We start from the raw sequence: 16329 nt of genomic DNA, 5'->3' as shown, positions 1-16329 counted from the left end.
CTTGCACCTACAAAAGTAGGGAATCATATACATAACATTCTCTACCTTCTTTAGGCGAATTAGCTTAATCAGATCTCAGAAGCATTAAGCAATAAGCAGTTTCCATCTGGCATTCAAACGCGCACATTTGTGACACACATGCGAGAGTGCGAGAGTGCGATAGTGAGAACGAGAAAGAGATGTATCCCCACAATATATTACACCTTCTTTTGACATGAATATACTTTCAAAAGTGCCATACATATATAACAGTGTACATACATGTATATAAACAAAAGATTAGGACTGGAGAGAATTAAGTTTGCTCCATAAACTATATATCACTAAACCAGATGGCTCCAAGGCATTTGAAGAATCAGATTCCCTTGCAGTTCAAGTCTATTGCTTTCGGTCCCGAATCAATGTTGTCACTCTGATATTTTCTATTCAGATCAATTGTAGCCAACAATCCAGACTTTCTCAGATTGTTTCCACCTTTATCTCGTTGTGTTTGTGTCCTTTTAGCAACTGGTTGCTCCACAGATACACCTTCAGAAATCGGACTGCCGCTTCTCTTCCTCCCAAAAACATGATTATTTGCAACATTATTCCACGCCTTATTGTCCGGGTGAATGTCCATTAATGGTAGTTCAACACAGGTGGCATTAGAATTTTCAGGGAGCTTCTCGTCCTCCCTTCCTGAACGTTCGGAAGATGTCAAGGAACTCTCCATGGAGCCTCTCATTTGCTTCCGCTCCACGTCTTTTAGGGTTGGAGTTCCTGTTTCCGTTAACTCTGAGAACGAAGAACTCGGACATCCATTGTTAACCATTGAAACTAGCTGAGTGAGTTCAGCCTTTGCAAGTTCTACTCCCACTGAAGAAGAAGTATACCCTGAAAGAGTTTCTTGTGCTTTCTTCAACACCGATTGTAAATACTTCCCTTGAGCTTCAATTCTCAGCTGAAGATGTCTCTGCACCTGACAACAAAAACCGGGTTTATTGGCAAGTTATGGTACTCTTTCAATCTTTTTATGAACCGAGAATGGTAAAGATGGTATTCGTTTATCGTTTTTACCTCAATTTGTTCATGAAGCTGCCTCTGCACTTCCATTTGCAACTGGAGAGACCGAGCTATCTGCAAGCTTCTGATATAAACATAACAACACTTAATTAATAGGGAGCTCTTTGTGGTGTCATTTTTCCATCTAAATTAATCGAAGAGATTGGGATCTATTTCTAACTATATTACTCATTAATCTGACTGTGATCTTCATCGCTGATATCCGCACCGAAATGACCATCACTGCTCTGAAGCTCCTTGTAATCTGCATCAAAGGAGAGGACAAATATTAAGAATCCACAAGGATTAAAGAATGAACACCAAATGATGATCCTCTATAGTTTTCGGAATCTAATGTGATGGACTCACCTTCTTGCCTAATGTCAGCGCAGTTTTCGGATTGTTGGCTTTTCCCTAGCCTGTATTTCTGCACAAGACCACAAAAGGAGTTTTAGAATTACGCTTTTTCGATCATGATCTGGACAAAGATTAGATGTGACAAAACTCGAGAGAGAAAATGCCTGTAAGTGGCTCTTTAGGTGGTACAAAGTGAGTCCATGAATTCCCATCATCCTCATCAAACTCTTTGGTGTGGCCTCTGCCCATATATACACACACACATTAGAACTTTGTATTGTATTGTATACGATACTAAAAATAGGGATTAGGCGAGGTCAGCTCCTAAAGAAGAGGGGACATGACCTACACTTCTAGGAGCCACCCGCCCTTCCCCCTACATCATCAAGGTCATATACTCACTGTCTGCCCCTCCGAGCTGATTAACAGCCTCGACGAATCGCTGATGAAGCTCTGGAGTCCACTTTAGCCGCGGCTTCGCGTCGGTGGACAAAACCAAATTCATGTTCTGATTTTGCATATTCTGCAGAACCATTTTTGTGGTGGTGGAGGTGGATGAGAGATGGAGACAGCAGACTGCAGGAACATAAATATATAATGGTGGACTGCTTTGTATGATCCAAGCTATAAGGGAAGGGGGTTGGTCTTTATAATTTGGGAGGGGAGTAGTTGTGGGGGTGTCCTATATTCTCACTCCATATCTGGAAACATAAGTGGGGTTATGTTGGAGGCAGAGAATATATGCCATGAGCTGTAGTGCCTCCTTTCCTCCATCTCTCTCTCTCTCTCATTTCATACCAACTTTTTTAGAAAAATAATTTTATAAAATTATATATTTTTCTTGCTTCTTTTGACTTGAAAGAGGTAGAGAGAATCTCTGATGCAGCAAAAACACAGAGAGTTCAATTTGTGAGTCTTAAAAAGGAGAGAAAGGAGGAAAAGTGTAGGGTTTGTTTTTCTCTCTCTAGATTCTCTCTCTAATGCATGATTCCCTGATGAATAAGGAACCCCACCATGATGAATAATGGTGTGAGAAGCAATGCAGTGCAGCTAAATAATAATAAATAATAATAATTGAGATATTTTTTTTTTCTTTTGGTGATTGAAAGGGAAATGGGGATTTCTTTTCTTTTTTAATATTTCTTTCCCATTTCTTTTAGTTTTTTTTATTTTTTGGGTATTTCTTTTCGTGAGGAAGGAGGTGGTGTGTGATTGTCAGATTCTTTTGTTCTTTGTAAGGATGGAGGAATCAAAGAATCTAACGTTGGATTTTGGGACCCCAAACCCTAACGTATTTTTTCTCCTAAAGAAGTATTCCCACATAAAGTGAATCAAGTCACACCAATTTTATTGAAATAAGAGACATGTATGCGTAATCATCAGAACTCTGTGTATAACTTTCCGTTTAAGGTGGTTAAGACGGAGACAATATCTTACTAAATTGATCGAAATATGATAATGTGGTAGTTTTTTGTACCTGTAACATTATCCAAATATAGGGGAGGGGAATCCAGGGTGCCAACTATAAGGGTTAATATATAGGACTAAATGCCACATGAGGTTACATCAATCAATGGTTCCTGCCTTGGATGTATCAGAGACGGGGAATCAGAATATAATTGCATCAAATACGACGATTACGTCCAAAAATCAATGTTCCATGAAAATACATGAATCATAATTGCACTTGTTTTTCTCACGATACGTCAAATTACTTTAATATAGGGCGGTGGAGAATTCAAACTCGGATGCGAAAGATGAACGTTGAATTAGTATTGTTATGGTATGAAGCAACACAACTCCTCTCTCTCTCTCTCTGATTTCTCTCTCTAAACAAATGGAAATGACATAAAGGGCACTCACCAGGGCTCTCTCTCTCTGCACAAAAGTCTCAAAAAGAAATATATTCCAATGGGATTGTTAGCTTTAAATCTGTAATCCATATCCAAAACCAACTGAATATAAAGAAAATTTTGATCACAAAAGAGAAAAAGAAAAGAGAAAAGGAGGCCACAAATCACAGTGGCCAACAACAAATCGTAAAAGTCAATCGGAATCGGATTGATCTCGGGATTTCTTGGGTTGTGGTCAAGAGTTTGATCACGGGAATCAAAATCCAATGATTATTCATCTTCCAAAGACTTGCCATCCCAGTGCTTAACATTCACTTGCTCTGCCTGCTGCATACATAAACAAATGCCCCAGGATTCAAAGTTCAAGTACTAATTTAAGTATTTCTTAACACATTAACGATATCAACAAACTAGAGGCTGCACCGTCGAGACTGTTCAAGCATTTGATCCTAAAACCGTTAGCATGGGGGAAACATTTTCACTAATCAGGTTGTTACTCTCATCATTCCTTCAGCTAAAATGGTTAGTCGAAAGACAGCACCGGTGGCGGTGGGACCCACAAGAGGCTGGGTCTAGTATCATGGTGGTGGTGGAGGGTTCTTCCTGAGCAAGCATTGGCCTCTCCTCCATTGGACTAACATATCCCTAGTGGGAAGCTCATAGTTCACGTTCAAAGAAAGGAATATAATTATTGACAAGTTCTTATGGTAGTGTGGCCCGAATGTTTGAAAACCAAGAAAAGAAGCAAGAGTTATTGACGTACCTTTCTCTTTAACCAGCTGCTGTACTTGAAGCTCTTTTCGTCGCTTTAATATATTCCATAACAGGTAAAGGAGATTCTAGGACGATGCCAAATGGCCCCTGGTATTTTTCCGTCAGGAGGTGAAGGTCCAGTGAATCATAAAGTCACACAAACAAAGGTGCCTCTCACTCTCTCAGCAATTATTATTCTTCAAGGGACCCCGTTACTGGAGATCTCACAATACAAAAGCATGGAGATAGAAGATGAGAAGAATATGGCCTCAGGAATCAAGAAAAGTGAAACAAAAGGAACCTGTCAAAATCGCACCAAAAGCATACCATAAATAATTGTTGGTAATATTGCGTCAAAATCACAATTGCTTACTGAAAATGACGTGAGCATTATGTCACCGATCAATTTCTTTCTGAAACACACAAGTCCATGGTTATGGGCTTCATCTTTGTATATAAATGACAACTTGTATACTTTTCTTGCACCTCAACTTTTCAAAGGGTTATAGTGAAGGGCAGGAGAACACCCACTCCCCAAAATCAAAGAACAGTTACATTAATATACGAGCATGTTCGCAAAGCGTCTTCATGCACATTGCAACTGGTGTCAATGTCCTTATTTTTACATGGATTCTACACGAACAAATCAACAACAACAACAAAGCCTTATCTCACTAATGGGGTTGGCTATATGAATCCTAGAACACCACTGCACTCGGTTTTGTAATCAGAGAAAAACACTACACCTAAAATATTGACTCATTTCTTCCAGATGAAAAGGAGGGCTATATATCGTTCCAGTGTGTCGGATTTTTTTTCCTCGGCCTAGTATTTAATGCAAGTGCGCTAAGAACAATATACGACACAACCTCATTGAGATGGGAATCTACTACGATGGAGAGCCATTATGACTGACAAGAGTGTCCAACTGCATCAAATTCAACCGTCTCAAATGATTTGAAAAACAGAGCGGCAAGCTCTCAATATCACTTTAGTATTAAGACTAATAAAGAATGAAACCAGTCAAATGATCAATACCAAATATGTGTATAACTTCTAGAAGGAACATGTATGGAGAGTCAACAAGCCAATCTTCCGTTGAACTTTCCGACAATAGAACTTCTCATTGTAGGGTATGCTCAGCTGATCATGCAAGCTTAGGTTCATTATACATCTTAGAATGTTGCAAGCTACACATAGATATACAGAGGGTCGAGCAAGCACATGTTTAATTAGCGTATGGTGGATATATCAAGAATCAAGATGGTACGTATCTCACAATTGTTTAAGTAAGTGACGTCCAATTCTAGAATATGTACTAGGCACGCCATCTTTGTCAAGACCCCATAACATGACTACACAAAACACAATCATGAAGAATAATATTCCCTCAAATAATTCATGCAAGACCAGGTTATTTCCAACGAAACATTACAACCGATACAGTTATACCTCTTGGTTGGCATCAATGAATCCAAGACATAGCAGCGTGGCGCAGGTACATGGAGAGGAAAGGCCCTGGTTAATTGGATAAATATTCTCAAGAAAACAAATAGGGTCACTCTAATTTCTACTCGATTCATTGAGAAGTTGATTTACTGCTAGTGGTAGTACTACTATTACTCTCTATTGTTATTAGTATTGCTGTTATTATTGTTATTAAAGTTCTTACTGTTATATTTTTGTTCTCATTGTGTGGTTATTGCTAGCAGTATTAGATACAGAATATAAGAATTATTTGCAGCAAAAGGATCTGATGTATATGGTATATCATCAACTTCTAAGTAACAATCCTTCAATATAATGTAGCTTCGGAGAAAGGTCTTCACTACACATACACCACGCATTTCAGTGACTTGTATCTGGAAAAGTTCAAAGAACAAGTTCTAAGACCCCTAATGCCTGCTAGGTTCCATAACAGGCCTAACGGCTAACGATGATTTGGAACTTGAAATTTTCTAACTTTGTAATGGTTTTGAGCCCATTCTTATTTCTTCCTTCTAAGCAACTAAAAAGAGCTAAGAAAGACTAATTTTAACTAATACTTCACCTACTTCAAACAATTTGATATATCACAAATTTACCCCACCTAAGCCTCCCAAATCTAACTCCGTTATGAAGTCTCATCTCTCAAAAGATTAGGTTGTCAAACTTCCACTGCTCTAGTTTTACCGGCTCATTTGTGGAAAACATACTCAAACCGGGTTGGTGATATCATGATACCAAGTTCTCCAAAGGTGAGGGAAATCTAAGACTCCTTAGATGAGGGATGTCTACACAAGTCAAGATCATTCACAGAATAGCAGAATGGTTAAGAAGCTGAGCAATACTAATTACGAGGCAGAAGATAGGCATGCTGAAAACAAGCTTTCCGATTAGTGTAAGCTGTATTTTCAGACTAAATACACCAAGACAATCAGAAAATTTGATGGATTTGAAACAAAGTTTTCTGGTCATGGTTATTGCATGCTTCAAGGGTGAATGTCAAATGGGCTGCATCACTTAACAAAGTTTTCTGGTCATGGATACCACAATTTGTGATTTGTGATTTGTGAGATAAGGAAAAAGCAGGACAACCAGGATTTACCAACTTTTTTCAGCCAATGCACCTCAAAACTTCCGAAGCAGACAATATTATGGACAATTGGATAAAAAAAACCCATGATTTGTTTAGAACAGATAACTCATTAATCAAACACAGAACAGTTTCAGACAAGTGAAAATGTAAGGAATTGATGAGGGGTTTACCTAAAAAGTTGAAGGCTTTGTGGTTGCAGAGAGATTTCAGGTAGCACCCAGTTCCGGCAATGGCAAAAAATCAGAGCCCAAGTGCGCAAATTGAAGGAAGAAAGTGCGCTGTTTTCATTGCTGTCATCGTCACCCACTTCAGTAGTTCAGTGCACTCCATCGAAACGTCATCTCGTGCGTTCTTTCTGCATTCCTCGTCCGCTTCCGAACGCACCGTATTGGAGCGGAGTAAAAAAAAGGTGCTCTTAGTCAAATTCACATCTTTGTTTGATGATTCATTTCTGTTGTTTTCGTTTGATTTATTTCATTCAATCGTCAAGAATAAACATTGGTGTATGAAAAGCCAAACAAAGTGTTCACTTTTGATCATGTGGCTTCAATTGTCTCAATTTTAATTCCCGTATTATCACAAACAATGCAATTTAAGATAGGTTATAAGTAAAAAAGCATGTACCACTTGTTAAGAGTAGTGAAGGACCACCTACTCATCATGAGCGTAAGGCACCAGATTAGATTCTAGCTTAGTAGTTAAGCTTTAGGCTGTTATATTCGGTTATGTATTATTGCTTAGTAAGTTGGTAATAACCTGTAGGCATTTATGTATAAATATAAGGAAAACTAATTAAAAGGATTTTAAAATTTTGAATTTTAACGATAAAGACAAAATAAAGGGTAAAGTGAATAGTACCAACATTAATTTTTTAGTGTAAAAATATGGTTTTTCGTTAAAGTAAAAAATGCATGTAATTTTTCGTTAAAGTTCCCATAAATATACTCTTGTACTCACTTTACGTAGTAATGAGAAAATTCAATTTTCCAGTCTCTTCAATTTCTCTGCTTTCTCTCTTTATACACCAATCACATGTACAAGACTTTTTTTTTTTTTTTAATCCTAATCGCTTGAGCTGTAAGTTTTTACATACATTGTTAACTATATAATGGAAGACTATCCTTCCCCCTTCATAACTTTTTCAAAGTTAACAAATGTGTTAAGATACATATTACATAGGATGATTGATCAACCCTAATGCATGGTGATGTACACATATTACATCAAAGTACTACTCTTGTATGGTCTCAACGCTCACGTCGCATTTGAAATTTCTAGCTTAAAGAAGAGAACCCTAATTAGTACTAATTAGATAAGATAAGCAGATGTGAATACAGTCTCAACTTTCATGTTACAATTGAAAGATAATAATCTTAGCTTAATGAATTAGATTAGATAGATGAATATCTACAAGTTGATGTTTCCTCTCCAGTTTTCCAGTGGTTTTGCGTGTACTAATTAATTAAACTAGATTTCAAATAGTCAAAAAAATCCAACCTTACTTTTAAAATTAAGTAATTGTCAAATTACTCAAATCTAAGTTTCCATGTAACTCGATGGAAAGTCAAATATGTCCTACTACTTAAACTACGTATACGTTTTTTAAAGATCCGTTTCATACTCTGGTCTAGTGGTATTCATCTTCTCTTATAAGTGAGAGGTCTTAGATTCGATTTTCACCAAATACGAGTTTGAACTACATTATTGCTAGCTCATTGTGAGAATAAGTTCATCCCCTCCCCCTTAGTGTAGATAATATCGTTTGTTAAAAAAAATAAAAAATAAGGTCTGCTTCATAATGTATTTTAACAATTTGAATTGTCAATTTTTTAGATATTCCCTCAAAAATCATGTCCACCACAAATAAGCCAAATCTAAATCATATGACTATTGGATGAAATTTACTATTTTTTTCGTAAAATCGTATATGTACATTTTCTTCACTTCAAATGACTGTCTTAATGGTTTTGGATTTGTCTAATTTTTTGCAAGATGATATATGAATGATATACCAAAAAAGAAACAGTACGAATTTTTAAAATACATTACGAATTGAGTCTTACAAAATGAATGTCAAATTAGAATCACAAGCGTAGGTCCTTGAATTCTAAGCAGAAGATGAACATCATATTTAAAATTTTCCAAGCAACCAAAAAGTTCATGACTTTTGGTTTTAGACTTTAAGATGCAAGACATATTGATGTCGGCCAGCAGAACAAGTTGTGGCAAGCAATTATAATTAAGGACTTGAATTTTGGAACTCTCTCTATAAGTCTTATTCTTTCGTACGAAAACAGAAAAGAAAAAACAAAGAGAAAAGAAAACACAACACATTGTGGTTTGTGGATGAGCATCACAAGCACGACATCCTTTTCTAAAGGGTAAAGTTCCACTCGAGTGAGGTTCCTCGTCAAATTCCGAAGATCTTCAAATTATATATATTTATTGTATATCGTGCGGTCAGAAATTATTATAAATTTTTTTATTTAAAATTAAATATAAACAGTACTTGATGAAAACTGGTCGCATGATGTACGATGAACGGATGTGATTAAATGATTCCCGAGATTCTCACAAAGAGGATGCAGAGAGGATCCTCTCTCGTTCCACTCGACCTTCTCCAGTTCCACACCTGTATACTGAACCAGCCTACTTCCTCTATCTGATATGCATTTCACTCTGGAGCAATATATTATGATATTCAATTACATCAGCTGTGTGGAATGGCAGCCACAGATATTGTATTATTGTTTTATAAACTAGATCACACGATAAATAATTAAAAGATAAATTAGCAGTACTAAAAGCTTCCGTAAGTGGAATCCCTGAAGATGAAAAGCTAACCACATACATAATATACATATATAGAAACAAAACTTTTACCTTCTGAGTTAGCTGGAAACCCAGAAACGTGTACGTGCATGCATCTTAGAGAATACAAACAAGACACCTTCCTTTTGACTTTGCCAACATATCTATACGTACTATTTTAACAGATATGTCGACCAGAAAAGTGGAAATTACAAGCATCTTCTTTATTTTGTTAAATAAAATGAGTATTGATTGAGTTGATAATGATCGTTCTTTTCGCTTTATTAAGGTCTAGATTTGAGTTTCATTGTTGGATAATTCTCTTAATAGACAATTTGTAAAACCAAAAAAAGACTACAAACCCTGTTGTAAGTCCTCATAGAAACTTACGGTATATCCCTTTGCTCTATCAAATCTATGAGAAGAGGCCCGATCTCTTATTTGATGGTAGGCATGGCGAAGCGGCGATAGGCTTCGCTTCTTCGACTCCCTCCTCAACTGTTGCAAATCTATTTGCAATCGCGAGACAGAAATCAAAGACTACTTGTTATATAAGCGGCCGTGCATGTTAATAGATCTTCATATTAGCAGATGAATCGCATTTTTAGGTAAAGTTTAGTTTGTTCATTAGAAGGATCGGCACGTAACTAATCATGAAAAATAGACATTAAAAGACAATGTGTCACGTGATGTAAATATTAGGTATTAAAAATCAGATAATACAAATTTGCGGAGCCACCAGAAGTAGATATTAAGTGGTCTTGGCAGGGCAGCCACGGAGAGAGAGACAGAGAGAGAGACAGTAAAGTACCATCAGCTTCGAACTGCGGAATGAACGGCGGTGATATCAGATGCCCTTTTCATTACGCTTTCTGCAGGTGGGTCCCTCCCCAGCCCTCCATTCCTTGGTAGCTGATCGAATTCAAAGCTGCTGCCGCCACGTGTTTTCTACTGCACCCAACCCAATCTACAGTTCCCACAGCTGGCAAACATATCGACCTTACTCTGCCTACCAAAACCCACACAAGAATTTTGGCTAACACAAAACAGTTGAAAATATAAAGTTTAAGGATAAATTTAAAATTATCTACAATTTTACAGTTTTTAAGTATAATTTCAGTGTTTTATTCTTCTTGTACTTATAAGATTATAAACGTGCAATATTAATAAATAAATTTAAAAAAATCATTCGTTTACAAAATAAGAAAATTCAGACCAAATCAAATCATATAAAAATCTTAATTAAATTGTGTAAAATCACTAATTAAATGACATCCCTGAAATACTTTCTTTTTTATTTTCCAACAAAAACAATCAACTACCACATTTTTTATTCTGAAATTACATTTCTTCCTTTTTATATACTAGTGCTATTTTATGTTAAATTCATATAAATTATAAAAAATAAAATTAAAAATTAAAAAAACTCCCATTTAGGGAGTATTTTTGCAACTCAATTTAAACACTTTTAGAAAAAATATTTATTTGATTTCAAAAGCACTTAAAGTGCTTGATGCAATAAGTTAATAAAGTGATTTTTTAAGATTCACTTGCTCATTTTACTAAAAATTGATTCGAAAAATATTTTCTTCAAAAGTGTTTTTTGTTATTTTAAAAGTATTTCCAAATGAGTCTTACTTTAGTCAATTTGTCCAAACTCAAATATGATATCCGATATATTTTTTTAAAAATGTTATCCGATTTCTTTTCAGGTGTCGAAACTAGTTTATACCACAATGTCCAAGAAAAGTATTCACAAAAGTGATTTCATATTTTCTATTTCTGGATAATATTTTAATTATATACCCAGAGGTTTTTATTTCCAATATCAAGGCTATTATTTTATAAAAGTTCAAACATGTTAACTTGCACGCTTCCACTATTTTACAATATTCTATTTCTTAGAGACTTTACAATTTAATCATTATACCTACTTTTCTTTTCCTTTTTCTGATCTTTTTCTTATTATAAAAAAAAGGTCCACAAATGTGTATGCGTGTGTTGACTCTACAAATTATAAAAAGAAAAACTAATGAAAATAACTTGAAAACTTTGAGTTTTAACGATAAGGACAAAATAAAGGGTAAAATGAATAGTACCATGATTGACTTTTTAGTGTAAAAATGTGATTTTTCGTTAAAGTGAACGATACCGTGGGCTTTTCGTTAAAACTCCCATTATAAAACTTACGCGGCGTTCAAGCCGGCTAGTTAGGTCTTCCTGTTGATGTAGTCGTGCAAATTTACAATCGAGCTTGGTTGGGCGAATGAGATGAATGTGGTGCTATGGTGATGAAACATGCTGCAAAATGAAACTATCACAAAAGATATATCATATGAGTACCTTTCTTTGTCGTTTAACAGACATAAATAAGATTTGAAAGTATCCTAACAAAGTGAGAGAAAGACAGTTAAATTCAAAAGTTTATTAAGGTAATATTCTTGGGTTATGTTTATTGAGGTAATATTTCATTTGGTAAACTTTATTTACTTCCCCCATTGCAAAATCTAACTTTCTAATCATAAAAAAGAAACAAGATTCAACACATTGCATCAATAGCAAGTATTTAATAGCCTTATATAATTTCATTTGGGGGTTGGGTTATCAGTAGCCCTATGGCCCTGTTTAGTGAGCTAGATGAGATAGGTTATGACCAATTAAAATAGACTTGAGTTCAGTCTGTTGTTTGTTGTATCAAAATGTGAGATTGAGTTATCTAACATATTTTTATACATGAGTTACAAATACTGTCCTACAATCTGATCATGTCCTTAAGGCTCAATCCCATTTAGCCTATCAAACGGATTTATGAAATCCTTCCACAACAACGAGATATACATAGTTGATGCCCAATGAACACAGTTGATATTTCTCTTGTAGAAACCTAGAAACACAACTTCATACATACTTATCCTAAAAATTCACGATATTCTATAGGGGCAATGATAGTAAGTGTTTATATATTTCATTTGTCGACGCCGAACTTGTCTTAGTCATTTCCTATTTACAAGTTTGACTCGTATAATATTCAGATTATAAAAAAAAATATTTTTGGAAAAGTAAATAGAAATCCAAACATTCTTATCTTTGAAAAATTGCTATGTTCTATACTTTATCGATGGTAAAATATCTATAGGTTCCAATCACCAGGAATCAATTTTGTACAGTCAATAGTAAGTACTTTAAAGTCATTTTCTAGCGGAGTACAGAACAAAATGTTGTGATAAGAAAATGTTTTTTTTTGGCAATCAATATTACATTATAGTGAGATTCTTCATAATTTATAAATGAGATATTTTAATTTCGAATATCGTAAATGAAGAGCTCGATACAAATTTATTTGCCTAACTCTTATAGTATATATAATTTGGATAAAAAAAAGGCAAAGAAAACATAGGCAAATAAGTGAAGAATCTAATAAAGGCAAATAGCACACATAAGTGAAAACAAAAAAGAGAATATTTAAGAAGCCAGACAAAGGCAGATAAAGGAGGAAAGATTTTTCAATGTGTTTGAAATTCGGGTAGTCTTATTATTAAAGTGAAAGGAAATGTCTTTTTAAATGCCTATTCACTTGTTTATTGAGATATGACGTATGCGTTTGTATTATAAATACATTGAAACATATGTCGTGACGGAAAAGGAATAATTGGTAAATGGAGAAAAAGGGGTGGAAATTCAAATGCTGACATGGAATTGAAAAGAGGGAGGAGAAAGAGAAGCACTATCTTTTTAGGAAATGTGGGGAATCGAACAGCGCGAAAGATCTCCAAACGCCACATACAACTTGTGGCTCACAAATCTCCCCCTTTGATGATGTGGCATTCCCACCCCGTTAAACCCCACTCACCCCCTTCCCCCTTCTCTTAACTCCCTCTGCTCCCTCCTCGATCAAAACTCTCAACAGAACAACAGAAACAACCACCGAGAGCACCAAAACCAGTACTCAAAAAACATCAAAAGACTCGAACTTTCTGTGCTTTTTGGTCGGAAGACGGATTTTTTCTTCTGGGTTTTGATCGAATTACAAGAATGTCGTCGGAGGGTGAAGGAGGAGGAGGCCACACGATAAAGCTGTTCGGAAAGACTATACCTTTGGCTATGGCGCCACTGAACCGTGAGTCTTCTTCCGCCATTGACGAACCTTGTGGATCGGTGGACCATGATGTCGCCGCCACTGCTTGTGGCGGGGGTGGGGGCGGTGCTGAAGACTGTTCTGAAACCAGGCAGAAGCTTTCCTCCTCTTCTTCAGCTGCTACCAATTCAGGGGAAGATAACTTGGAGAGGGAAGGAGATGCACAACAAGAGGTATGTTTGAGCTTTAATCTTCTATGGCGGCTGTTGTTTTATTCTAAGAACAACCCATTTTTCAGAAACTCAGAAGTTTAAATGGGTCGATTTTACTTGCTCTTGAGTTTGTGATTTTGGGATCTGAAAAATTGAATTACTTGAATTTTCTTGATTATTTGCTGTCCTGAAGTCAAGATTGTCGATTTGGTTTGGATTATTCCTTTCTTTTCTGTCCTCTTGATTATCCTGAGGTCGTATCTGGAGAACTCGAGGATTACGTCATGATATTCGGATGGTGGCTGTGTTGGATTTATCAATCTTATTCTAGGTTTAGTTTGATCCCGTTCAAGTTTCCGAAAAATTGGATTTTTGTTGATTTGGTTAATACATTTTTAGTTTTTGGTCAAAATATAATCATAAAATTTCAGTTGAAATGGTTTGGAAATCAAAAGGCAGAAGTTGCTTTTTTCACTGCACTTTAGAAGTAGCTGATTATGCTTTTGGCTTCTGAGACTCCTTCCACGGATACTTTGAAGTGCTTACTCTGTTTTTATAGGAAGGATTTATCCATTTATGTCAAGTTTGTAGATTGACGCGGCTGGTAAACAATAGAGAGGAAAAAAAAACAGAGAATTGTAGAGTTTTACTTTGTTTTCGTCGGGATTGGATAACTCTGTGCCAGTTGAACAACTGCTTATAAATTCCGATATGTGCTTTCGGTTTTTCTGCAGTGATTCAGTTTTTTTCTCCAAAAAGCCTCTTATACCTTTTTCTTTCTGGGCAACTTTAATGTTTTGCATCGTCTGCTCCTGTAACTTCATTTGTTTTTCTTTATTTAGCTCCGTTTTTATATATGTTTTGTGAATGACAAAGTTTCGGAGTAAACAATAACGAAATTTTATGTATCGAAAGTTCTTCATACCCTTTTTCTCTGTTTAATTTATAAATCAATGTTTTAGCATGTATGGTCACAACAATCTGTTTATCAGTACATTGAGGGAACTCGGAACTAGTCTTGTAAAGCACTTTTCTGATCAGATATTATTGTTTGAAATATAGGAAACAAAATCAGGAAAAGAACTGGCAGCTGATAAACAGGATGCTGATACCTCAGATCTAATCACAGAAGACCTAAAAGCTCCTACAACATCATCCGGAATTAGCGAGAATCCTAAAACTCCTTCAGCTGATAGAGAAACTTCATGTAAGAATGGAGACCAGAGCGAGACTAGTAGCTCACAAGATAAGACTCTGAAGAAGCCAGACAAGATACTTCCATGCCCTCGATGTAATAGTATGGACACCAAGTTCTGTTACTACAACAACTACAATGTTAACCAGCCTCGCCATTTCTGCAAGAACTGCCAGAGATATTGGACTGCTGGAGGAATCATGAGGAATGTGCCGGTGGGTGCTGGTCGTCGCAAGAATAAGAACTCTTCAGCTTCACAGTTTCATCACGTATTAATGTCAGATGCTTTCCAAGCAGCTCATGCTAGCGCTGCAAATGGTGTGCACAATGCTACTTTGGGAAGCAACGGCACTGTCCTTAACTTTGGTTCAGATTCTCCTCTTTGTGAATCAATGGCTTCTGTGTTGAACCTTGCAGAGAAAAACCAAAATTGTATGCAAAATGGATTTCGTGGACCCGAACAAAGACTCCTAGTTTCTCCCACTGCTGGAGATAATGGGGACGACCGCTCAAGTGGATCATCCATTACAGCTTCAAATTCGACAGAGAGAGGAGGCAAAGCTAATTTACAAGAGCCTTCAGCTCAAAAGTGTCAAAGCTTCCCTCCTCAAGTACCATGCTTTCCGGGTTCCCCCTGGCCTTATCCATGCAACTCAGCTCAGTGGGCCTCTGCAATGCCTCCACCGGGCTTCTGCCATTCAGGCTTTCCGATGGCATTCTACCCTGCACCACCATATTGGGGCTGCACTGTGCCGGGCTCTTGGAATGTACCATGTCTCTCACCGTCCTCTACTCTTAGCCATTGCACTACAAGCTCCGGTCCAAATTCCCCAACCTTAGGGAAACATTCAAGAGACGAGGACATTCCTAATCCATCCAGCTCTGAGAATGAAGAGCCCGCGAAAGATTACAGTTCCGAAAGATGTGTTTGGATCCCAAAAACATTAAGGATCGATGATTCTAATGAGGCTGCAAGAAGCTCTGCATGGGCAACGCTTGGCATTAGGAATGAAAGGGGAAATTGTGCTAACGAGGGAGGAGGTCATTTCAAGGCATTTCAATCAAAGGGAGATGAGAAAAGTCCCGCAGTTGAAGCTTCTCGAGCGTTGCAATCGAATCCTGCAGCGTTTTCCCGGTCACTCAACTTCCATGAGAGAACATGATCAAGGCTGAAGTTTGAGTTGAAAACTTTGGCAATGTGAATGTGATGGAAGGGACCCTTCAACCTTTTGCTGCTGACAAATATGACACCTTTTTTCTCTTGCTTACCATAAGGGAATGTTTACTGATCAGCCTCTTTGTTTCTGAGTTAGATCATATACATGTATTTTCTTAAATCTCTTTGTAACATTATGGATAGGTCCTTTTTGTTTTCAACTCAGTTAGATGCTGCAGAAAGTGTTTCGAGACATAAGATAGCTAATAAAAAGAGCGATACTTCGAGGTAAACAAAA

At 36.6% G+C, this 16329-nt stretch overlaps 2 protein-coding genes and 1 long non-coding RNA gene across 3 annotated transcripts; 1 reads left to right on the top strand and 2 right to left on the bottom strand.

Moving 5' to 3' along the window:
• Nucleotides 1–163: 163 nt before the first annotated feature.
• LOC126608078 (myb family transcription factor PHL8-like) lies at nucleotides 164–2421 on the bottom strand. The gene is made up of 6 exons (XM_050275843.1): nucleotides 1801–2421; nucleotides 1563–1639; nucleotides 1411–1468; nucleotides 1231–1306; nucleotides 1057–1126; nucleotides 164–958 (listed from the first exon to the last, which is right to left on the bottom strand). The coding sequence occupies exons 1-6, from the start codon at nucleotides 1931–1933 to the stop codon at nucleotides 356–358; spliced, it is 1017 nt and encodes a 338-aa protein (XP_050131800.1). The 5' UTR covers nucleotides 1934–2421; the 3' UTR covers nucleotides 164–355.
• Nucleotides 2422–4541: 2120 nt separating this feature from the next.
• LOC126608080 (uncharacterized) lies at nucleotides 4542–5449 on the bottom strand. The gene is made up of 2 exons (XR_007617749.1): nucleotides 5043–5449; nucleotides 4542–4932 (listed from the first exon to the last, which is right to left on the bottom strand). It is a non-coding gene; the product is annotated as an uncharacterized LOC126608080 (long non-coding RNA).
• A 7610-nt stretch (nucleotides 5450–13059) lies between these two features.
• Nucleotides 13060–16329, top strand: LOC126608938 (cyclic dof factor 2-like). Its single transcript, XM_050276950.1, has 2 exons — nucleotides 13060–13701; nucleotides 14743–16329. The coding sequence occupies exons 1-2, from the start codon at nucleotides 13426–13428 to the stop codon at nucleotides 16036–16038; spliced, it is 1572 nt and encodes a 523-aa protein (XP_050132907.1). The 5' UTR covers nucleotides 13060–13425; the 3' UTR covers nucleotides 16039–16329.

Source organism: Malus sylvestris, chromosome 16, assembly GCF_916048215.2.
Source record: "Malus sylvestris chromosome 16, drMalSylv7.2, whole genome shotgun sequence".
Taxonomy (NCBI): Eukaryota; Viridiplantae; Streptophyta; class Magnoliopsida; order Rosales; family Rosaceae; genus Malus; species Malus sylvestris.
Note: the sequence above shows the minus strand (reverse complement) of the source record. Positions and strands in the feature narration are given on the sequence as shown.